The 25,401-nt window shown below is 32.2% G+C and overlaps 1 protein-coding gene across 15 annotated transcripts in view; it reads left to right on the forward strand.

Annotated features, from left to right (window-relative positions):
* The first annotated feature begins 3,696 nt into the window (after window positions 1-3,696).
* LOC129804549 (MAGUK p55 subfamily member 7) overlaps window positions 3,697-25,401 on the forward strand; it is a 30,789-nt gene continuing 9,084 nt past the window's right edge. For 3 of the 15 annotated variants that reach the window (XM_055851919.1, XM_055851923.1, XM_055851929.1), the window contains exons 1-6: window positions 3,703-3,902; window positions 8,789-9,018; window positions 15,148-15,329; window positions 20,761-20,856; window positions 20,963-21,094; window positions 24,373-24,402. In XM_055851919.1, the coding sequence (XP_055707894.1) occupies window positions 8,982-9,018; window positions 15,148-15,329; window positions 20,761-20,856; window positions 20,963-21,094; window positions 24,373-24,402 (477 nt within the window). In that variant the 5' untranslated portion in view covers window positions 3,703-3,902; window positions 8,789-8,981. Of the gene's footprint in view, window positions 3,903-8,520; window positions 9,019-15,147; window positions 15,330-20,760; window positions 20,857-20,962; window positions 21,095-24,372; window positions 24,403-25,401 lie in introns of those variants that run through there. The other 12 variants (XM_055851926.1, XM_055851930.1, XM_055851933.1 and 9 more) reach the window with 8 other exon arrangements.

The raw sequence follows: 25,401 nt of genomic DNA on the forward strand, positions 1-25,401 counted from the left end.
TATTCTAACAGAATCTTAACAGTTTTTATTAGAAATTTCAACCAATTAATTAGAATATTCAATCAAATTAGAAAACAACACATTTTGAAAAGATGGGCAAAATTTTGGAAAGCGGGACAAAAACTTTTGGAAAGATGGACATAGTGATATTAATGACAAAATGTTATACGAAATATGTAGAAAATTAATTTTTGAAGGTTTTCTGCGTATACTTGCACATTGGATGGTTATACTAATCCCTGCTTTATGTCCGGGTAACACTTGAGGAATACTAATTACCAAGAACTTCCTGGACGTCCAACCAAAAAGAGGTTCTGTAAATAGCACAGACGCCTCGCGCTGTCCAGCAGTTATAGCTTTAAAGCGGATGCAATTTTTAGCACATTTCAATTCCCCATCTGCCCAAGTCCTTTTCCACTTTTTTGGGAGTTCTGTAGAGGCTCTTATTTGTCTTTTCCAGGTGTTTTTGCGATATTTATTATCCATTCTGTCAGAAAAAGTGGTCTTCGGAATCTGAAAATCCTTGGAGCCTTTTCCAGGAGATTTTGTTCTTATCAGCTACTAACTGCTGTTGCAACTATTTCTCCGGATATTTAAGGATCTTTGTCGTCCTTGTTAACATGATTTCACTGCACAAAACCTCCAAATTCATTCACAAAATCAACTTGTCCAAGATTTCATAAAACTTGTTTTGAAAGCAACACGAAATAAAATCACTTTTCTCTCCTTTTTAACTTCAATATATCACAAATATTTTTTATTCACCTCTTAAATGATTTACTTTACCGCTTAAAACACTTTGATACTTTCCTAGCAACTTCCATAAGAAACAGAGAAAATGAAAACTACCGTGTCAAGGTTATGAATATCACGCATGCAATACATTTTTTTAAATTATTCTGGGTGACTTGCACCCTTTGAGTGCTTAATAACGACTTTTGCATTTTTAACTTCTCAAATAATCACAATATTAGGCTTAATAATGTTTTTATCGAATATTGAAATATTTAATTAATTTATTATCAAGTTTTTAGGGAGATGTCTCACATTAAACACTGCTTTGTCCCACTTTCCAAACTGTCTCGCTTTAGAAAAACTACCCTATTCACTCCGCTTCTTGGCCAAAAGGATCATTCCTGTCCTTAAAAACTGTTCACCAAATTTTATTGACACTCGCGAGAACAAATTAAAAAACACGTGCATTGAGGAAACTCGATTACATTTAAATTTTTGAGGTCGTTTCACTTTCTCCTTTGAAAATGTTCTAGCACGTCCCCACTGTAGTATTACACTGAGATTACTACCCACTTTACGTGATAGGCTAGAAAAATCGGTACAAGACTAACTATTGGATGCAGAATACGAACGTCATCCGGTAATTTTCTTAAAAAATGGTACTAAGGATAAGTATTCTATTTTACTGTTCGAACACCACAAAAGAGAGCAGTATTATGTATAATCCCTAATATAATTTAATCTCTAGTGATTTTGCGTCTGTGCATCTGCCCGTCCGGCCGTTTCCACCAAACCGATCCGGCCGTTTTTAGAAGCCAAACGGTTACAGACTTGAGACCTTCGGGGACTCCCCTATAAGTCGACCCTGGGACCATTAACAGCCCCCTTATTTTCTCCCACCCCTTCCCTTCGTTTCCAAAACCATGATTTTTGGATTGCTCGAAAACACGTTTTGCAAGTTTTTCTCACTTTAAATATGTTTTGGAGATTATCCAAGCGAACGTTTCATCCTTATACGAAAATACTGCTGAATCATTCCTATTACAACGATTTTTGAAAGTTAAATGTTAAAAATCCTCTAGAATGCACATTCATCAAGCGAATGGGGCTATATTTAAACTTGTTGGAAAGGTCTTGGAATTTCCCTTTCCAATAAAACTGAACCGGGTCCAATAGGTTATAAACCGGTATATAATCGATAAATAATTTTTATACAAAATTCAATTGTATTATTTCTAATATGTATTTTGGGCAATGTTCCAAGTGATTTATGTATCGGTTCAAATTGGTTGAGAACTGGTAATGAGTCAGTTATGATTCGATAAGTAATTTTTGCCCGAAAATAACTTCTATTACTCCTAAAACTATTCTGGGGGATTTGTTGAGTAATTCATGAATTGGACCAAATCTTTTGATAACCGGTAAAAGGTAAATTATGCAAAAGTATTTTTGAGATATAACATCCAAGTCAAGAGCTCAAGTATTTCATGAATCCCTGGGACGCTTTGCCATCCCTTCTATTTTAAATTGTAAAATTTATAAGATAGTGAAAAAACATGAGACATTCCAAAGAAAAAAATCCATGATTATTTTTATATTTTCGGCGTGTAGGGGAAACTGGGCACCACCAAACACGGGGTAGTTCTAAACACTAATTTTTATTTCTAAACAACTCGGACTTTCTCGACCATTTCTTCAGTGGACAAGCATTCCTGGAATGCCTATAAATTTCTATAAGTCTTGTCCTTTGAAGTTGCATATCTGATTAAAAAATCGCAGTGCTTGGTGGTACCCCGTGTTTGGTAGTGCCCCGGTTTCCCCTACATTTTGTAAACAAAACTTTTGAACACGCTTAATGTCTTCGTCATTGCTGGTATAAATTAAGTACCTGCGATTTACTTTTTTTCCTCATAACTTTAACACTTTTTAGGTGTAAAATTATATCAACATTTTTTAATGTTAATTTTACACCTATTTTAGGGTAAAATTAACATGAAAAAAGGGTAACTTTAACCCCTAATACGCCTTAAAAGCATAATATTTACACCGATTTCGGATAAATAATGCAGGGTAAATTAAACATTTCCGGAATGTTATTTTAACTTTTACGGATTTTTCTCACTCACTCAGTGTAGTATTTACTTCTCACGATAAATTCTTTTTTTTATATATATAGTTATTTACAATCTTATATTAAATTAGCTTTCGATTAAAAAAAACACTTATCTTTTTCTTATTTTCACAGGTAAGTTCCTTTTTCGAAGTTATATCAGGCAATACGCAAGAGAAACTAACTGGACTTCTTTAGTTTCAATATTGATACGCATTTGGAAAATGAATCTTAAAATAACTTCATCTTCGTGAAACTGCCCCACTCTCCCCTATTTTTTTTATTTAAAAAGGGTAATATGATGACATGGAGAAATATTAATGAAAATATAAAAAATGATATGACTATGTGTAGCATCATATTACACGCCTGTGAATTATTATTATAATTTTTCTAAGTCTCTGATGTAAAAAATGAACTAATTTAATTATAAAACTTTTGTTAACTTATTATTGCTCAGTAAATCATTCTAAAGAATTTTTTGCAATACGTAAATTAATTACTATTCCGCGTAAACATAAAAATCTTCCATTGCAAAATTTCCCAAAGATTACTACTACTCCGTCTATCAAAAATTAATGACCACTTAATTACTATCTTCTTTGACTATTAATTATCACTCAATAATGAATACTATTGGGATTGTAAGATTCTTTCATCCAAAACAAACAATTTCACAATGACTCACGGAAAGCAAATAAGGCGTATTAAAGTGACACTATATTTAGTGAAGGAAGTGTGAGTAACGATTTTATGTTCATATATTTGAATTTGTGGGCATTTATGTTGCTGTTGCAGGGTTTAGTACTTAAATACCCAAAAAGCTTGTATGTGAAAGCTTTCCTGCAAACTGTCAGAGTGCCATCAAAAATTGCAGATGTTCAGGGGTCAAGAAAATTGTAGAGAAGAATTTAGTGAAAATTTGCAGTTTAAAATTAATTAAGCAATGTTTTACCAATGTTAGTGAGCTATCTGCCTCTAGTTAGATTTTCTAAAGTGAAGTGTGAGTGGTACTGCGTGAAGAAAAGAACTAGGGAAACGTGTTAAGGTGTGTGAGGTAAATATTACCCTTTTTCCCTTTCTCTGTTGCTATTGTGAGATATATCGCACATTTCTGGGGTTTTGGGGTACAGAAATATTGATAGAATATATTATAAGAGATAGGAATAATAATTTATTGATGTTTAGAGCGAAGAATTAAAAAAATTGACATTTTCATTGAGGAAATAACTCACTCCACTAAAAAGGACGACCTTCCTAGATTCACGTATTCACCCTCGGGAGGGGAAACCCTTCACCGGTACTGTGTCAAGGCAAAATGTGTCTAGGGTGAGGGTTCCTGAAATTCCTAGAAAGACGATTATATTTTCCCGCGCCAGGAAATGCTCCTCATTTTCCTGGCTGCCTCTCACTCTACGAACACTGACCTCAATTTGTCAATGCATGTAGCTTGGTGGAAAAACATGTTGTATAAATAGCACTGCAAAGTCCAAATTTAATTGCTGCGCTAATTGTAGATAAAGACCTAATTTTAGATGAAAAGGTATGTCAAAACGTGACGTTGTCTCTTTTATCAATCAATCGGGAGTTGATTGAATTTGTATTGTGCATTGAGTAATAGAATGCAAAGAATGCAACTAAATGCAACACGGACAGTCTCGGTTATCATGCAATTTTTCGGATTGATATTACTTTAGATAAATATTAGCATTAAAGACACCAAAAAGTCTCACACTTTATAATTTTTAACACCTTTTTTTAAACTCAATAATTCGTAGAAATAGTTATAATACATTTAGGGGAGTCTGGGGCAAAATATTCCACGAAACACACAATTTTTTCACGAGCTAATTTTGGGAAAAAAGTGTCTTTGCTAACTTAGGAAAGGCAAAAAAGGCGAACTGAAAACAATTTTACTTAAATTAGCAATCTTTGTATAATTACTGTATGTTTTCGTAATTATAAAAGAATTATGAGACGAAATAATCCGAGTACAAGCCACGTAATAATTTTTTTTTAAACCATGGCTTACTAATCATGTCAAACTCTGAATTGTGCACCCCAGCACAGGGAATTCCACTTTAAGAAAACGCTTGAACTTAGGTCTTAAAGATATTATTGTTTGCAAATTAAAAGAGATTATGCGCAGGCTATATTCTTCTGTGAATGATAATGATAGCCTTATGATATAGTACCTGTAAGGGAGACTGGGGCAATAATAAACATGGGGTAGTTGTAAACACTTATTTTTATATATAAACTACTTGAACTCACGTCAATCACTCTTCGAGTGGACAAGGATCCCTATAACATCTGTGAATTGATATAGAGGAAACTGGGATACCACTAAACACTTTTGAAAGATGCGCATTTGACCATATTTCCTAAGAAATCTGTAAGTTTTAGAAAATTGTTGCTTACCCCATGCTACAGCCTAAGATATAGACTGCATATTAATGTATACAAGGATTTTGTAAAACTTCAATTTTCCGTAAAAAGGAAAATTGTTTCACCATGCATTTGTTGCCTTTTTCCAACCACCCGGGGTACCATCAAACACTTTCTGGGGCACCAGTAAACAAATCTTTTTCTCACCCATTGAAGGCATTTTGGGCATTCACAACCACAACAGCTTCTAATTATAAAGAATATATTAACAATCTGAATAATTCTCAAAAAAACACTGCAACATTTAGAATAAATGGCTAAAAAAGCAGAAAACTAAAGCAATGCACAAACGAACATATTTTTCCATTGACTTTCCGTCATTTTAACAACAATCGACTTCTTTTTGGTAAGCAGCGCCACTAAATCGTGGCAAACATTGTACTTAAAGTTCGAATTTCACGCGCTCTTCAGATGTGTTTTGATAAAATCGAAAAATCAACCACCAATTCTTGATTAAAAACTCATTTAAGGCAAAATTACGTTCGTTGAACTATATATTTCTTCCATTTCTCTCCAACTTTGAATGAAAATTGGATGAATGGATATAAATTCCGGAAATCAATAAAAGAGAGAGACGCAGAGTAAGAAAGAAAAGTGGAAAAATTTTGCCATATAAACTACGCTCGCGACATATACAATTGTGAGAAATTTGCCTGTTTGGTGGTGCCCCTTCTCTGTTTAGTATTATCCCGAAACATATAGGAAAGTACTGGTGTAGTGAAATTTGATAATGTGACTTATTTCAGTTTTATTTTCCAGGTAGATATATAAATGACTAAAATTATCAAAATCTCAAAATTTTGCGAAAAAAGATTCTCATTTCTAAATTACAGTGCCCGCTTTGTAATCCGGGTGATTGGGAGACAATATGACAGATTTTCGCTCTGTCCGCTTCGTTATTCGGATGGAGTTTTTGAATTTGTTCAACGTCTCGAAAATATACAACAAGATTTTTTTATAGAATTAGTATAAAAGTTTTTTAAAAAAAGATTAAAAAGACATAATTAGAGAATTCTGTGCTATTATACTTCAATTATTAAACAGACAGACATGCATTCATAACCTCAAAATTATTTTATATGTAACAGTCGAGAACTTGTCCGGATTACGCCGATCCGGATTAGAGAGGCGGGCACTGTACTTGAACTATGTGGATCATTCTTTCGCTGGACAAGCATCCCTATTAGTATCTATGATTTTATATAAGTCTCATTCTCTGAAGTCCTATACCTATTTAAAAAATCGCAGTGTTTAGTGGGACCCCTGTTTGGTGGTACCCCAGTTTCCCCTAGGCCTTTTAGGAATTGATATAAGTCTCGTCTTTTAAAGTCTAATATATAATTAAAAAAGGGAGGGGGTCCGTGGTGCAATTGGTAGGAGCGTTTGGCTCTTGGGCGGTGTGACCCCCGGCTCGACTGACACAGATAAGTGTTCGAGCCCCGCCCGGTGCAAATGATTGAAGCGTCTGAATGGACATTTTTAACGAAATATTGCAAATTGAATAATACATTTGTAAATTGAATAATGTACAAAATGGCAATAAATAAATAAAAAGCCCGGTACATCGAAATAAATGAATAATAATATAATTAAAAAAAAGATTGCAGTGTTTACAATTACCCCGTGTCTACTACTGCCTCAGTTTCCCATAGTAATTTTCATGCACCTCCTTATGCTGTACTATTCTTATCTAAAACAGTGTGCACGTGCAGCGGTAAAAATGTTATTTAAAGTGGCCGGTATTTTTTGGAGTTCATTGGTAACTCTTATGGTCTCTACACAGTAGAAATTCTTTAAAAAATGCCTTTTTAAAGAAAATTTCCCCTGTCCTTGTAGGCAGAAACGTCAGATTTTTTTTTAAAAAGGCAATTTTTGACGAAAATTGCTTCTAGTGTATAGACACCATATAGGGGAATTCTGTAATTTTTATGGAATTTTGTCACGCGTGAATTCGAAACCTGACAATGTCAAAATCAAGCTTTTTTGTCATGAGTCCAAAAATGCAATTCCCTGATTTTTTGAATGAAATTTCTTTACAGTGATATGTTGCAAATACAATTCGTCTAGAACCATCTAACCGTAACTATAATAAAACTTTTTATCTGAAGTCAGGTCGTATAGTAACTGAAGTTGAATTATAAATTACTACAGGTCCATCATTTTTCTAAATTTTGAGCTATCTTGAGATAAAAATACTTTTTTTTTTAAAAAATCGGTATCAATATTTTATAAAACAAATTTTATCTCAATAGTGGTACATCGTAGGATGTTGGGAATGATTATGTAAAAGGACGATTTGTAGAATGTAACAGGAATACATCCGATAAACATAGGGGAAAGCGCACTACCCTCGGACGACTCAAGCTTCAGACAATTCAATTTTTTCTCTATGCTCCTTATGGATTTCATCCATAGGTCTTTTATGAAAATTTGAGGTATTGGACTACCTATTAAAATATAATATTATAATGGATAAATCACATTAATCGTCCAATGGTGCCGCGCTTTCCCCTACTATATCCTTATCTCTTCAATAATCTTGGCGATATTTATTCGTTCGTTTTTGAATTGTTCTCGTATTGGAAGAATTAGACAGTCCTTATTAATGAACTGCTTCAATGTACATTGGGCTAACTATTGCGTGCCCTCTTAACAAAGTTTTGTCGTGGCCAGTGACAGTGCTTGACCAGAGAAGCTTAACATTATATCAACAGTTTAACAATTTTTTCCAACTACTGAGCACGGTTTCACGCATCGTCGACGCATGATGGTCTTCTAAGATCTCAAAGACTACAAAATATCCAAAATGGTGATATAACGACAAAGCCGGACATATTTGAGTATTTCATATTTGTAATTGATAGATTGACAGTTGGACGCCACCTAGCGATAATCGAACAAATTTTCCATGTTCAACATGTCGCAGTGCATAAATTCAAACTATTTTGTCAAAATCAATCTTGAAAAATTACAGTTTGACTTTTTCTTTGTATAGTTTTACTTATTGTAGGTAAAGATAATTAAAATAAATTTAGCTAGAGAAAAAGTTATTGATTAAAAAACACAGTGTCATGAACAGACTGTTATAACGCGTGGTAGACGCAATTACGACAAGACGGGGGATCTGTTGAATGAATGCCAATTGGGAGGAAGAGAGATTGTGATTCTCCTGGTCCGGCTGGTAAGAAATCCGGCGAGGAAAAGCATTTTGGGCAGGCGCAAAGTGGGGAGAACGACTTGCCAGCCAGAAAAGAGTCAACAGAACAGATTTTTCGCGCCGGCAGTCTATTTTAAATTCGCGTGGAAGCGAATGAGGAGCTTCTTTATTTTAATAACTTCTAGACGAGCTCATCACTTTCGGTCTTTAGCGTATTTTTGCGAAATCTCACTATTGTTCGTTCATACCTCTGTATAGTTATTTTAATTTTTTTTTCTTAAATATATCACTAACTAATTAATTAAAGTGCAATCCTTTTGTGTCCTTTTCTCTTCCAGAAAAGTGGTGCGTCAGTGATTGGAGTGTGTAGGACAAATTTTCGTAGGTTTATGAGTGGAAAATCAATAGAAAGGAAATATTGTAGTGATTTGTGCAAGAAGACAAATAAATTGTCTGGATTTGTGCCATTGAGTGGATTTGTCTGGAAGTGTGAAAAAGGGGTGGTTTTCCTCTGTTTCACGTCAACAAATTATGACTGCTGAAGTGATGGAAACGTGTTTGGATCCAGGTGAGAAAGATAGATCATAAGATCCTCTTAGAATTACGTAACAATGTTTCCCAGAAAACACATATGGTACCCTCCTTAAAATTTCACTCATGCAAAAATGACTGCAATTTTGATGGAAAATCCCTCAAGTGGAAATATTCTGACAAAGTGAGCCAAAATACAAATTGAGATATAAGCCCAATGTTATTATGCCCTACCTCAAATTTCTGGCTAATTGCTAGTGGAAATTCAATTAAAATTCACCCTCTCTGCATCCTTTTTTGCCACTCAACACACCTCAGCGGAAAATGATGCTCTTGTAGAAAAGCCAGGAAAAGCTTCCGCGATAATGCGATATAAATTGGTCGGGTTAAAATGCATGAATGAAATCAAGTTTATTTTTATTTTGGTGTGAGAAAAAGTGAAGATGATTTTTTTATAAATATACAACATGCGAGATTTATTAATAATTTACTGGTATTCTACATTCATGACCCTCGATTGATTTTTTTTCACATTTAGCACCTGAATTTTTCACAAGTAGCTTTTTAACAACTTGTCAAATAAATAATGACAATATACTTTTTTCTTGCGATAAAATTGAATTGACAAATCGTGCTTTATATTATTTCTTAAGAAAAGGGCAATTATGCTGTTTGTCACGTTTTTGTGATCAACATCCAATTTGAAATCAAATATTTTAGAATTGTTGCATATTTATTAGCGTTAGACCGTATTAATGGAAGGGTACCACAGTCCGCCAGGATATGATAGATTAACATTTGGAAAATGCTTAGAAAAAGTACAGTTTAACACGTTTTTCAAGCCTAATATACACAGAGAAAAATACTTTGTTAAATTGTCCGTAAATGTTTGTGTACTCCTACTGCAGTACAAACTTTTAACACGATCTACTTGGCCGCCGATTTGAAAAACTTTTCCATATGGAAGAACATCCTTTTGACAAACTTGTATTATTAATTTGACCAAACTTTTTTTAGAGTGGGGACCTACGACATGCATGTAAATCGTATAACCCACTAGAAAATTCGTAAATGTTTGTACTTTTTCACAGACATTGTTCCTACCTAACATGATCACTTGACGAGCATTTTTTGTTCTTTTACGAACATTTGTTTGTTCGTAAATGTTCGTAAACACACAGAAAAATGTTCGTAAAGTTTTGTCAGACAAACAAAAATGTACGAACAAATGTTTGTAAGGGAACAAAAATGCTCGTAAAAAAGTGTTCAAGTTACGAACAATTTTTGTGACAAAAGTTCAAACTTCTACGAACTTTTTTGTGGGTCATACGCACTCTTAGAAAAATTTAGTCTCAACTACCTCATATACAGTTATGGAAACTATAAAATATAGTAAGCATAGACCCATCCACATATTTAGCTAGGGTAACTAAATTAAGTAGTTGACCAATAGTAGTTACAGTATCTTTTTCATTTAGTTATCATAACTAAATTAGATTAGTAACGGGTACTATAACATATTAGTTCCAATAACTAAATAAATGTGGTTGATACCCATCTGATTGGCTTTAATAACTATATCATATTAGTTGTGGTTACTATATAGCTCGAAAAAGCTTCAACACATAAGTAAAAAACCACTCTTTACTATTGAAAAAGTTGTCACAACTTTATGAAAATATAGGCCCATTAGTTGTGAGAACTAAAAAGAATTAGTGACCAATATTAGTTGGGATATCGATTTCATTTAATTAACACAAGCAAATATAATTATGTGTTTTAAGATTATAAGAACTATTTTAAATAGATTTCATAATAATCACCCGATCAACTCATTTTCATTAGTAATGATGTCTAAACTTTTCTAAGAGTGGGATTTGCGAGCATTTAGTAAGTTCTCAGACGTTCACAAACATTTACGAACAATTTTACGAAATATTTTTTTCTCTGTTATATTTAATTTTATTCTTCTCTTAGTTAGTATCATGAGGTATTTTGAGAAATATTTTAACAGTTTCTTTACTGTTTATATCGAACATTTCAATTGAATAATAGTATTATTGTCGATATTTGAAAAACAGTGCATTCTCAAAAGTCGTACAAAACATTTAAAAGTCGAACCAAACGTAGTGGTAAATTCGGACATAGTAAATAATGGCAAAATATGCATGTAATAAAAGTACGTAGTAAACCAATTATTAACATTTTCTTTCACCATCGAAATATTTCAAAATATTTCCCTTTTTTAATCACTTAAAATACTTTTATGTTTTTTTTTTAATCAACTTCCATAAGAAATAGAGAAATAACAACTCTCGTTTTAAAGGTTACGAATCTCATTCGAGTTCCGACAATTGCTGATCCAAGTGACGAAATGCGCATTTTAACTAATTACAATCTTTGGCCTTAAACATTCTTTAGAAGGAATGATTGAAGAGCATTGATGCATAAAAAGAAATACGTCCTTAAACTATCTATAGAAAAAAAATATATCTGAAGATAAAGAGGATTCTTAAACACGTTTACAGAATGTAGTATACAATGCACTCCATGTCAATTCAGGTACCCTTCATTGTTTCAGATGTTTCAGATGTTTTTGAATCAGATTATCTGTTAAAATACATGAGAAAATCCAAAGAAAAATTCTTGGACCGTGATACAGGGCGCCAAAAATGTCGTCTTGTGCTTCATTGACAGATATTTTGACTATTGACAAATATTTTAACCTTGTAAGGACCAGTTGAACATCAGTGACTCAAAAAAAATTTTTTTTTTTGAATAAAAAGTTATTTTGATCTCTATATGCATATATATATGTAACAATTTTTTGGATAATAAGTGTCCCACTTATTCCTAAAGGTTTAAGGTTCTCTGTCTCGGGATCAAGTTGGAATTTTTGATGAATTTTTAATTTGTAAAATAATTTATTATGTTTAAGGCGATATGTATACTTCATTTTTAATTAATGTGCTGAAGTTTTTTCTTAACGGAATTCCTTTTTGGAAAATTCTTTTTTCCGAAAGTATCATTTTTAAAATCATTTTCATTTTGAGGAGTTACATTCCTTGAAAAGGAGAGCTTCAAAATTTGTGCTAAATATCTCTTTGAAATAATTAGAATTTTAGAAAAAAATTTACAATAAAATAAAACTAATTAAACACAAAATTCGAAGTTCAACTTCGAAGTTCAGTTTTCAAAGAATATAATGCTCAGTGAAAGTGATTTTTCGAAAATAATGTTATTTAGTTTTTGTAAGAAAATATTAAAACTTTAAAACAAACATAAGATAAGAATGGCTTAATTCAGAAACAACTGCAAATGTGTACATTTTTCATTAAAACTTATCAATATGAATGTATTTTCAAGTTATCAAGTTTTCTGTTGGATATACAATAAAAATTTAGTAGGGGAGAGCCTACATGTTTGAGATGCGGTGGATTATTCTTTGATTATATTTAAATAAATGTGACAAAAACTCAAATTGAGTTATTTTAATAAAGTCTATTTTAGTGAGTATACTAAGCGCTATACAAAATTTCAAGATAATTTTCTAAGCTTTCAAAATAATACCTTAAAGTAAAAACATAAAAAGCATCTCAAACATGTCAGCTCTCCCCTATATTTCTAAAGGAAAAAAATTCTATTTTATTAGAATTATAAATCATAAAAAAGCTTCCATTTTGAGGTGGTTCTGAATTAGGGGGACATTTTATCATAACACATAAAAAGTACGAAGAACATCCTACCAATTCCTGTTAATCTATTGATACATCCTTTATGCACAATAGATTTACTAAGAAAATTTGGTTAAAGAAACTTCCTGATTAACAAAGAATTAATCTTATTAATTTTCTCGATTGTATAGTTATACTTTGCCAAATTAATGAGCAATCATATAAATTTATACTTTTTTGTCTATGTTTAAACAAGTTAATCTGGGCATTTTCCTCCTTAAACAGATTAAAGTTTAAAAGATTGAAAATATAATTTACGGTCAAAAATTAAATTTTTGTGACAATTAAAATAATTCGTCTCAAAATTTTAATAAAATTAAAACAATTTTAAAAAAGGTTACGTAGGTTAAGAAGGCAAAATTGCTTCATATTTCCGCTGTTTTAAAAATTTTAAGACTTGAGCCGTTGAGACTTGATTTTCAGAGACCTTCTTTTTTGAAAAAAAACTACTGCGTGGTAATAACAATTGTCTAGAATATATCCATCTGAATTCAAGAATAAAATATTTCCCGTTAGCGGATAAGAAGGATTTTGATCCCAACTTTTTCTACCAAACAAAACACGGTGTAAACTACTTTATTATTTATATTTTTTATGAATTATTTATATAAAATTCTCCGAAAAGCACTAAAGTTGCGCATATGCCTAAAAGTTAAACAATTTTTTTTTATTAAGTTGAAAAAAAATTAGAGAAAATTTGATGTTCCCTTAATTTTAGTAACTTACGTAAGCCCTTAAGTCATATCCAAAAATCAATGAAATCACTGGAACTGTTATGTAAATAAAACAAAGATCATGATTTTAATGGGGTAGCAGGGGATTGCTTGGAAATAAAAAAAAGACAACAAATATATAAAATGATGTCCTCTTATGAGGGACGAGGGTCACAGAAGATCGAAATTCGATATCCCTAACTAAGATGTATATAATGACAATTGAATCAAATTCCGTTTACTTTACTAATGTAACCATTTTATTATATTTTAATATCTCTAAAAAACACAGATTTTAAAAAATAAATTAGTAATTATCCTCCCAGAGTAATAGAACTTTGTTTTTTTCAAATTCCAGAATTTCAAATTTTTCATTCATTGTCAAAACGTATTCAAAAATAAAAGAAATCGTTGCAGCCGTTTAAAAAAAAATAACAAAACAAAAACATAGCTTTGGAGGTGGTTTTGGGGGTGGGAAAAGGAAAAGAAACATCCCTATATAATTGTTTTTTTTTATTGGGGAGGGTCATTAAAAACTAAAAGGTCATATCTTTCACTCTTTGACCCCTACCTCAATAACAAGTTGAAAAAACGCGAATTGGTTATTTTTTTCTCTTTGAGTTCGAGCAATAGAATCAATGAAATAGTCTCCTTAAAAGTAGTCACAATTGCTGATACAACCGACGATTTATTACTTATTAGAGTTGTAGGAAGTCATCGTTTATACGATTTATCCTTTTTCTGACATTAATGTTAGGTTCCAAAGAGAATTTATAGAGTTTAAAAAATTATTGGCAATAATTTCGTAAAAAACATTTATCACAAAAATGAGCATCTTTAGCATCCATTAATAGTATTCTGAGTTGACTGCATTTGAAATTTGAGCCGTTTCAATGCACTCGATGAAATACACTTTCTCTCAATAACCAATGAATTATTTATGAGGAAGAACTTTGTGGTTTACAACTTTCTTTAACATAGTTCTAAAGTCTTTTATGAAGAAATTTCATTATTAACTGTCTTCAAATTTTCTTCATGCCATAAAACTTTTTCTGTGAACTTTTCACATATTGTTTTCTTACTTCTAAAAGTGAATTTAATTTTCTTTTTTTTTTCTTGTGATATTCAATAAAAAAAGAAAAGTATTTCCCAACCCTGCTGTTTTATTAATTTTAAAATACCTCTTCTCAAGTATATTTTGCAAAGTTATTTTGAGTATGATATGGGGATTTTTCCCTTTGGTCTCTGTGTGTGTTCTTAAAAGTGCTGAATTGAAAGATAAAATTGCGCGAGATATAAATATTAATCGTGGTTTATAATATATTTTGTATACATTATAGAATTTGTGTTGAGTAAGCAAAAGGGTGTATGAAGTGAAAATATTGAATTTAACACTCTCTGGGTCGTTCTATGCTCTATGGGTGTTTGCGTTTGGCTCTTGATAGAACAATAAATTTCTCTGATGAATTATTTTTTTTTACATGTATGTCACCACCACATTATTGTTGGTTTCTGTATCATGAATATTTTCATTTTAGACATATTCTTTATGTTCCTTTTCGACACATCTTTCAAAGAGTCTTGTTCACTTTTTTTTCTGTTTGTTGCTACTACGTACTCTTGGCATTATATTCTGGGTTGATATACTTCCTTGAGTATCTGCAATTTCCTCCCATTTGTATTCAAATAATATTCCTCGTATCTTTGGCATTTTTATAGTACTCTCGAGACTTGTTACATCACTCAAAGAGGCAGAAAGTTTATCTGGTGAGCAGGATTTGGGCTTCCTGCAGACACTTCTCGAGTCAAAGGAGCTCAATGCACTCGTCAATGTTCACAGCAAGATAGCAAAAATTGGCAAAGATGACCGAGTTGCACCGCTTCTCTCATCATCAATGCAGGTAATAATTTTCACACTTTCATCACTATATTTCCAATATTGTGCAGATAAATAAATCTTTTTGTACAATGGCAGCGTGATATTTCAGAGGCTATTATACATGACGAAAAGTACCACTATTACTTTCACGAATGATTTATTTTTAATGAATAGACGTGAAATTTTAGCAGAGTTCTTTTAAGAGGGTTCATTTTGCAAGATTTAGAACTCTCTGCATTTATATGAATACACCAAATATTCTTGCTGACAATGCCAGAACATTATAATGTAAAAAGAAAGATTTTGGAACAAATTTCATTCTGAAAATGATATAAGGTTTTGTGCGAAACAAAGAAAAGAAATTTAAATGAGGTAAAAAAAAGAGAGGAAATTGACTTGGTGGTATTTATTTCCTCTGCACAAATCGATACGTTTCTTCCTAATTTCTATAGGGACAACAATTGGAAAGTCACGATCTCCTTCTTTCGCCCTTTTCCACACATTTCATGATTTTTTTTATGGTAGACACAACAAAAATAAATAGCGCGTTAAATTCACAATTTTGCAATGCACATAAAAAAGCTTTTGTTCGCAATACTATTAAAAATTCCAAGGATAAAACACACACAGATTAAATTTATATTTTAGTAAAATTTAGCACAATGAATATTACATTTTGTTACGTATTTCTAAAATTGATTGATGAACGACGCTATTAAATTTTTTTTATGTTTTTATGATGGAAAAATTATTAATACCATATATGGCACCTTAAAGGTACCATAAAGACCTTAAAGGTCTATTCAATGTTATAGACGGATCTCGGGCTAAATTGAGTTAAGGCTACTTTGAAATCGCTTTTTTTCATATATCTAAAAGAAGCTAGACCTAGCCATAATTTAATTTAAAGGCTAAAGGGTATTCTCCGAAAAGGTTTTTAATATTCAATTATCGGTTTTACGGTTCAAGTTTTACGGACCGAAAATCAACAATAAAAATGAAACTGGTAAACATAATCTATGATAAGTCTTACATGTAACCTTGGAAAGTCCAGCAGAGTCTGATTCGGCATAGTTTTTGCCTATGAACGGTAGGGACAAAAATAGCCTAAAAAATTAAGTAATTTTTCTGACAATAGCAATGAATAATATTTTTCAAATTAATGAAAAATATTACGTATGAGTATTGTAGTTTTTATTGCCAAAAGGGTTTTGCTTTAAAAAAAATTGAAAGTATAAAAAACTAAATAAATTCAATTATGAATTTAAGAATTTAAAAAATCGTCATTTTTGAGCTTAAATATTCACTACATAGCAAGTAGCTAGAGATTTGCAAAAAATGTTCTAGGTTCCTTCAACCTTCTACTTTACTATTATGAACAAACATTAGAAAAAAAATAACTTTATGTAGTGAGTAAAAAATATATTCTTTATGGGCTTTATGGGACACGGGTGTTCCAATAGTTCTAATTGTCCTTAAAGGGTTAAGCTTTTAATCTAAATTACTAGTACTCATTGATGTTTTCAATCACATATCATAACTTCTTCTGCATTTCCAGATCCCTAGAAAACTGCCTTAGTTGTTCCAATTCCAAAGGTATCGAAACTCCACTATGCCTTCTGACATCGTACCTATTAGCCTATTACCATCTCTTTCGAAAGCATTTGACTTTCTATTACATTAAACAAATCTCCCTTTATCAAACCATGATCTTGCGAATGACTATCGATCTCAACCATTTTGTGGTATTGGTATTGGTGAACTTTACCAAAGCCTTCGATAGTCTGCCTCATGATTTAATTTTTTTTTTCAAGCTTTTTAATCCTTATAATTTTTCTTCTTCAGCATCTCTTATTCAATCCTATTTCACTGGTCGCTGTAAATTTGTCAGGCATGCTGATAAGATATACTAATCTGCTTTTTCAAATAAGGGACTTGACCAGGGTTCCATCCTTGGTTCCTTAATGTTTTCATTATTTATAAACGACCTTACGTCTGTCCTGCACTTGCAAGACTTATCGTAACATTTGTATGTGTATGACCTGCAATTTGGAGAACGATCCTTTACACTCTTATTCAGCTTTCGAGCTTATGAATGAGAACTTATCCAGAATTAAGCGCTGGATGTCCACTAATGGACTTCTCTTGACTTCAAATAAGTCACAGGCTATTGTAATTTCCAAAAGATCTAACTTTCCTTCATATCCCCTTTTCCTGCACGGAGAAATTATTCCATTCCAGATCAAGTTGAAGATAAATTAAGTACTCCTTATACACCTTTTGGCACTACCGGGATAACACACCCTATGACACACGCCTGCTTCTCTTACGAACGTTGCTTCAACCAATTTTTCCTATGGGCCAGAGCTCCTTTTCGTAGCGGATTGTGATATGATGCACCGTTTGACAGTAGCTTTCAATAACTGCATATAAGGTGTATCTGCGCTCTAGGCTCCCGTGATCACATTACAGTAGACTCTCGCTAATTCAGCTCTTTTAAGATCGGGCTACTTTTTAATTCGGGCAGCACTTAAATTTGAAAAAAAAAGTTTATCGACATTTTTTAAGTTTTCGAATGTAGATAATATTCTGAAATTTGCCATGTTTCGTCTTAGTTATGATGTGATTATGCAAAATATAAAGGAGGTTTCATGAAATTTACCGTATACGAGTATGTAAACTTAATATTAGTATGCGGAAGAACAAAAAATCGTTGCATTTCAAATAATTTGATGCCGGAATTTCTCTCTTATTCGGGTGAAATTTCAGTCCGAAATGCCCGAATTTGAGAGTCTACTGTACTCCGCATAGGGATGCATTTGTTCAATGCGACCTACCACCCTTCCTTCAGATGCGTGTCCTTGTCTTTCTAAATCGTCTCGTTTCGACTGGAACCCCGGAATACTTGGCTTCTCTCTTGACGAGGGGGGTTCAGCCAGAATTCAGGGATTCATGGTGCCTAAACTAGAGCGGGAAATATTTTACAGCACTCTTTTTTATTAAAGGAGTTGTTTTATACATATAACGCACTTCCCCGTAAGGCTTGAGACTCTCGTTTAGGAATTCAAAGTCATTTCCGGACTCAGGCAGCTTTTGTACTAATCTTTTTATTTGTTTTTTCCTTTTAAATTTGATATTTTCACATATTTTATTTTCTCATAATTTCTTTTTAATATTTTTCATTAGTTTTTCTTTATTGCTTGCCGAGATGATTGTATTCTGTTTGTTCCTCAAATTTTCATGAAGTATTTGTTTTTGCATACTCTTCCTATTACACAATGTAAAAAGAAACTAAAAATGTCGCTTTGACGAATGAGATGATGTAGTATAAGTAAAGACTGGCCACAAGTAATGTCGCCACTCTTTAAACTTTTTCACTTCGTGTAATTTATTAATAAGTTTCTGATATTTGAAAGATATTTTCTGCGTTTATGCAATGCCACTCATTCTGTGAATTCCAGGATACTAATTTCGAATTCGGTTCCGACTATATGCTTAATCCGGGACAATCTCATGAGTTAGACTTCAAGTTATTGCCGAAATAGTCATATTAAAAGTCTAAAGGTTACATACGACAATGAAAGAATTTGGCAAAGGCAAAATAAATTTAAAAAAAAACAAAAAAAGTAATAAAAAAAATTTGTTTTTTTTTTATTTTGATGGAAAAGGTAGGGGAAAGTGACCATGCTTGATACGATCCAAGCTGGATAATAGCTATTTTTTTCTTGTGTTAATCAATAGTTGTGACTCTTCGCAATATATTTTAATAGCTGGTCCTAAGTCTCACACTTCCTGAAAAAATTAGGAACCTAGCTCTTTTTTCCTAGTTTCAAGAAGCAAAAATCAAATATAGGTCCAAAACTGTAATTTCAATACATGATATTTCATAAGTTTTTTCTTAATTAATGTCGCTGTTCAGGAAAACTGCTATCATAGGCACATAGAGGGTTCATCAGTATTAATATTTATGTAAAAATATTTTTACTTGGGAACACTGTTTTTGTGGGTGGTGACAAATTCATAAATTCTACCTGTGTCCATCCTATATTTTAAGAAGGGTCCATGAATGATAATTTAAATGTAGCAACTCTATCATTAGATGTGATTCTTTCATAATTACACCTATTGTAAACCTCCAATTTTATCGACAATTGACATAACCTTTAACCATGTTGCCTGAATTTTAAGGTTGCAAAGTGACATTTTCTTGGACTCAAAGTGAAAAAATGGTTTTCGCTAGTTCCCTAATGTCATAAAAACATGGCTTAGAAAAAATTACATAAAAGTGATTTTAAAACTAAAAACCAGTTTTACAAACGATTTAAGCAGATAGATTAGAGTTCCGTCTAAATATTGATGTGCAATTTTTTGTATCCGGTGAAATTTTTACAGTGAAAATGGACCTCCGAATTGTCGAATCAATTATTATACAGGAAGGCCCCGGACCCAACTTGTATAAAAATCGCCACTGAATTTCCATTTTCTTCTTGAGGAAAATCTAAGGTTTTTCATGAACTATTTGAGGTGGGATTATGAACCTAATAAGTGAGACATTTTTTTGTCATAGTGGAAGAATCGCTTCGGTTTGTGTGTTAATCAGAAAAAAATCACAAACCTTGGACATCATTTTACAGTATAAAGCATGGTCACTTTCCCCTATTTATTATGTTAAAAATATGTTATTTCCAAATAATTCAACTCAATTAGTACTCGTTAGTCTCATAAACTTTTATAGATAAATTTGATTCTGTTGATAAGACGAAAACAGTTAAGTTTTGGAGTAACCTAGACACTTGAGACTTTTACGATAATTTAGGTAATAACAATATAGATAATTTTAACTAAATTATAACCAAGTGTTTATAGATTTTATTATTGCAAGTTTGGTCTAATGAGCAATAAAAAGGACATGAATATTTTCCAAGTATAGTAAAAATGATTATGTGATATTATAGCTTCCAACATAGTCTTATGAAAGTAATTTTTTCTAATGTGTTTGCTAAAAAAGGAAATCCGACATGTTTTCCAATAATCTGAAAATTAGTGTACTATTATATTTTTACGTAATATTGGAAAAATTGGAAAATTTGAAAAGCAAACAGAATTGGAGTAGCTCATCAACAATTTATAGCCTTTCATAGAAGTCACGGTGATTTTCGCATAACGTGCAGGCAGACATTCCTCCCTGCATTGATTTCTTCATAAAGAATTCATCTTACGACCAGTTAGGAAATATGTCGGATGTATTTTACGATGTCCTTAGAGAATTTTTTTTTGAATTCACTGAAACGCAGAAGGGATTTCACAGCACGTTTTCCTCTTCATTCGCTATAAACGCGAAGAATGCTTGAATGGTCTCAATGAAGGAGTAAAAAAAACCGTGTCAGCAATTTTGCTTCACAAAGGAACATGAACTTGTTAATTTCCTCAAGTAAATCGTTTTTTTTTTTCAGGTGGCTCTCGAAGTGCTAGAACAATTAGCACCTCGTTGTCACATCTCACCACTCTGCAAAGAAGTCTTCCATCTGCTTCAAACACCTCATTTGCAGGTGATTTTTCTTATTAATTGCCCTTAAAATTTAAGACAAGCCTATTGTGAATTTTTCGCATATAACAAGGGAAAATCAATAATATTAATTTTTTTTCTGTTGGCAGAGTCTCCTTTTTGCACATGACTCAATCGCAAAGAAGGACTTTTATCCTCATCTTCCTGACATACCCATGGAAGTGGATGAGGATGAAGAGACAATTAAAATTGTTCAACTTGTAAAAAATAATGAACCATTGGTGAGTATTGTTTTAAATTTCTCTTGCTTTCAAAAAATTCTCTATTTTAAGTCTGTCGAATTTTCTGTATTTTCTCGCAAAGGAATTTTATAAAATAGCCAAATGTTTAGAACAATCATGTCAATTAACTCACAGAGCGATGGAATTCCATGATTATTTTATTGCAATAAAAATTATAAAAAAAAGATTATTATTTACTAAAAATTCTTATGAATCTTACACACTATAAGAAGTTTGGTAATAATTTAAGATATTGAAACAAATTGCTTACGCTAGTGTAGGAAAAACTCTTAATTTTTTCCATATAATGCCCAAATATATAAACATAAATTTATCTAACACTGAGAAAAAACGGGGTGCGATTGACTTTTTTTCTTCATAAATTTAACACTTTTTAGGTGTAAAAATATATCAAATTTTTTTAATGTTAATTTTAAACCTTTTTTAATGGTAAGACTAACATGTAAAAGGGTAACTTTAACCCCTAATACACCTAAAAAGCATAATATTTACACCGATTTCGGATCAATAATGCAAGGTAATATAAACATTTCCTGAATATTTTAACTTTTTAGGATTTCTCTCAATAGACTAGAAAAGTCAAAACACATTATCAGTTTATCTCTAATATTAAATCTTAAATTCTTTCAGCTATTGATTAAAAAATTTTCTCGCTTATATTTTATCAAAAATGAGAAGTCAATTGTGACCTTCCCATTACTCCAGTCTTCGTTTTTAAAAATTTGCGAGATTACATACCACCACTGTCTATATGAAGGGCCCATAGCAAGAAGGCAACGTAAAAAGCTGCACAGTAAAAAGGTTTTACCGAAAAGTGTACCGTAAAAAGGAAACGAAACCATACTAAATTTCATCAGTAAAAATTATCTTCTCACAACTCAACACTTCTTTCCATCATGAAAAATCTCAAAGATTTATCTGACAAAATCTCCATTTCTCCGCTTTCTTAAGAATTCGAACAGTCTCTGAGGAAAAAATCTCAAGGATTTATCTGACCAAATCCCTATTTCCCAGGTTCCTCCAGAATTAGAGCATTCTCTGAGGAAAAAATCTCAAGGATTTATCTAACCAAATCCCTATTTCCCAGGTTCCTCCAGAATTCGAACAGTCTCTGAGGGAAAAATCTCAAAGATTTATCTGACCAAATCCCTATTTCCCAGGTTGCTCCAGAATTACAGCAGTCTCTGAGGAAAAAATCTCAAGGATTCATCTGACCAAATCCCCATTTACCAGATTCCTCCAGAATTAGAGCAGTCTCTGAGGAAAAAATCTCAAGGATTTATCTGACCAAATCCCTATTTCCCAGGTTGCTCCAGAATTACAGCAGTCTCTGAGGAAAAAATCTCAAGGATTCATCTGACCAAATCCCCATTTACCAGATTCCTCCAGAATTAGAGCAGTCTCTGAGGAAGAAATCTCACGGATTTATCTGATCAAAAAATCCCCATTTCCCAGATTCCTCCAGAATTAGTATTTTCCTCGTAAATTTCACTAGACCTCAAGACTTTTCTGTAATTTAGAAGCTCAGTTTGATTCCCCAAATTTGGGGCAGATCCCTATGGATAAAAAGTTGATCCTTAGATTGACACCAATCGCCATTTTTTGGGATGATCCCTAAAGCACGATGCCTGAGTCTATTTTGGGCTATAGCCTCAGGTCCGTGACTTCCCACTACTGAGAATAGTTATCCGATCTCTTATCATTCACCTGAGTGTATACGGGAACCTACCAGGTATCTGACCCGGTTGAAGTTGAACATAGGAATTGAGGAGAAGAGGCTATGTATCGCATTATACCTCCATTTAGACTACTTAAACAGGCCCCTAGTCCTAGTTAGAATCTCAAAAAATCTAACAACCAGAATCACAGCGAACAGATTAGGCTTTTCTACATGGTCATTGCTTTTTTACGCCTTCATTGCTTTTTTACACGTGGGAAAAATATTCAAAAAATTGCAGCACTAAACCAATTTTTACACTAATTTGATATATAAATATATATAAATCTACTATTTTATTTGGTAATAAATGGAATGTTGACGAAGAAAAGTGTGTTTTTCAGATGAGAAAATAAAATAGGATTTTTAGTAGTGTCTATTAAACGTCTAGTGAATTTTTATGGCATCTTGGTATGTGTCTCGGCTCAAAATTTTTCACTCTTGAATTGCAATATGACATTTACAGTAGAGTTCCTCAAATTTGAACATTTGGGGGGTATAGATGACATTTCTCACTCCTCAAACTTGAACAATATTTTCAAAAACATAACGGAATTCATGTAAAATTCACTTTTCCTAAATTAAGATGAACAATTTTAGAGAATATATTATAAATGTAATATATTGTGAAATAGATGGAATTTGTTGCGGAAGTTAATATAATACCATAATATTGAGGAAACATCAGAGAAAAATGGCACTCTACGCAAAACTTTCTTCACATAGCCTCAAATTTTACATTTTGAACTCAACCGTCGTTCAAATTTGAGGAGTTCAAATTTGAGGAACTCTACTGTATTCACATTGCTGCATTGTGAAGTTTCCTCGCTCTGTTTTTAATTAATATTTCCATGTTTTAACTGAGATTCCTTATATTTATAAATAAACTAATAGAAAATGGCATTTTTATAAAATTCCACTGCTGCTCTGTCTTTCATCATCTTTCAAATGCGGTGTTTCGTGTATGATAAATAGCAACAAGAGTTTTGGATTGTTTCTACAGATTTTTTTTGTAAATGGCGTAATAAAAGTCAAAAAAAAATCCAAGAGGGTGGATTAAAAGTAGATAAAGGCGCCATAGTTTTAAAATTGTTCGAGAAAAAATATTATGTGATATTAATGCTACAAATAATTTTTGCCAAAATTTTGGCAAAGAAGCTAAAGAAGAAATTTCCAAATAATGTTTCATTTGGACTGAGAACTTAGAGTAATTGAGCCTTCCAAGTGAAATCAATAACTTCACACAACATAGAAAATCCTTGTTTTACTTTCATGATTCTCCTCTCACTCTTCTCTCTAATTTTCTAATTTAGTGATACTGTCTTGATAAATCACTCAAAATGGGTGGTACATAAATTTCTGTCAGCACACGGGAGTGCAATATATATTATGTCTATAAAACCATGCTTTAGGAAGTTGTACTTCTTTCGTTGTGACCTCGGTAGAATTACTTCTTAGGAAAATAATAAATTATTAAGAATATCTCTTTCTTTTTTCTAAAATACTTTTAACTCATGATATTAAATTATTTGCTGCATAGAGTGGAGCACAAAGTGCGGAACCAATTGTAGTAAGTAGTTTACCCTACAAAAAAAAACAAAAATTCTCAACAGTAAAAAAAATCTTCAATTTTTCCTTCCAATCTATCGAAAATCCACACAAATCTTTTAGAATTTCCAAAGTAATATAAAATATAGCTTTTAAGTTGAGCAATGAAAACAGATGCAATTGCAAAAATTACACCTTTAACACTGCTTTTTAGGATATCTCTTAGGTCCTGAGGTGAAAACGATGAATAAATAAAATTTAAGAGCAATTTGTTAGCAAAAATGATATTCAAAATGTTTTGATTAAACGATTTACGAAGTACGTATTCTTATTCTTTCAACGATGAACTGGCGCAATTGATTTCAGACGAATATCTTCGGTGAGTGCCAGTAAAATAGGTTAGTCGTCCTAAGGCCGGCATCAGACCTAAGGTTTAGCCCAGTTCCCAATGATCTCGAAATTCAAAATATCAAATAATTTTATTGGTTTTTCAAAATTTAATGGATCACTTGCACATGTTGACCAATCTTAAGTGATAATTTTCCAAAAAATCTTGATTAAGAAGAAATTAGAGAAGTTAAGCCATATGGCTAAGCCTTATACGGGCTTCAGACCTAATGTTTAGCTCTCTGGCTTAACTCCTCTAATTCCTCATTAAGCATGATTTTTTAGGAAATTGCTGTTTAGGATTGAATATTAAGGGCAAATGATTCATTAGATTTTGAAAAATCAATAAAATTGCTTGTTATTAAAATTTTTGAAACCTTCGGAAACTGGCCTAAACTTCCAGTCTGAAGCTGGTATTACGTCTGAAACCCGTATAAGATGAAAATATTTTTTTGGTTTTGCCTAGAGCTTTCGATCCTGATGGGGATCTTCTTCAGTGGTCAACTAAATTGTGTTTCCAGAGTTTTTTTTTAGGAATCGTGTGGTTCATGTGGTTACAGATCATCACCAGAAGAAAAGGGGCGGCTTTTTCTTTTGGAGAATTTTTTTCACTTTTTGAATTTTCTCGGTGGTT

The sequence above is a fragment of the Phlebotomus papatasi genome, chromosome 2 (assembly GCF_024763615.1).
Source record: "Phlebotomus papatasi isolate M1 chromosome 2, Ppap_2.1, whole genome shotgun sequence".
Classification (NCBI taxonomy): domain Eukaryota; kingdom Metazoa; phylum Arthropoda; class Insecta; order Diptera; family Psychodidae; genus Phlebotomus; species Phlebotomus papatasi.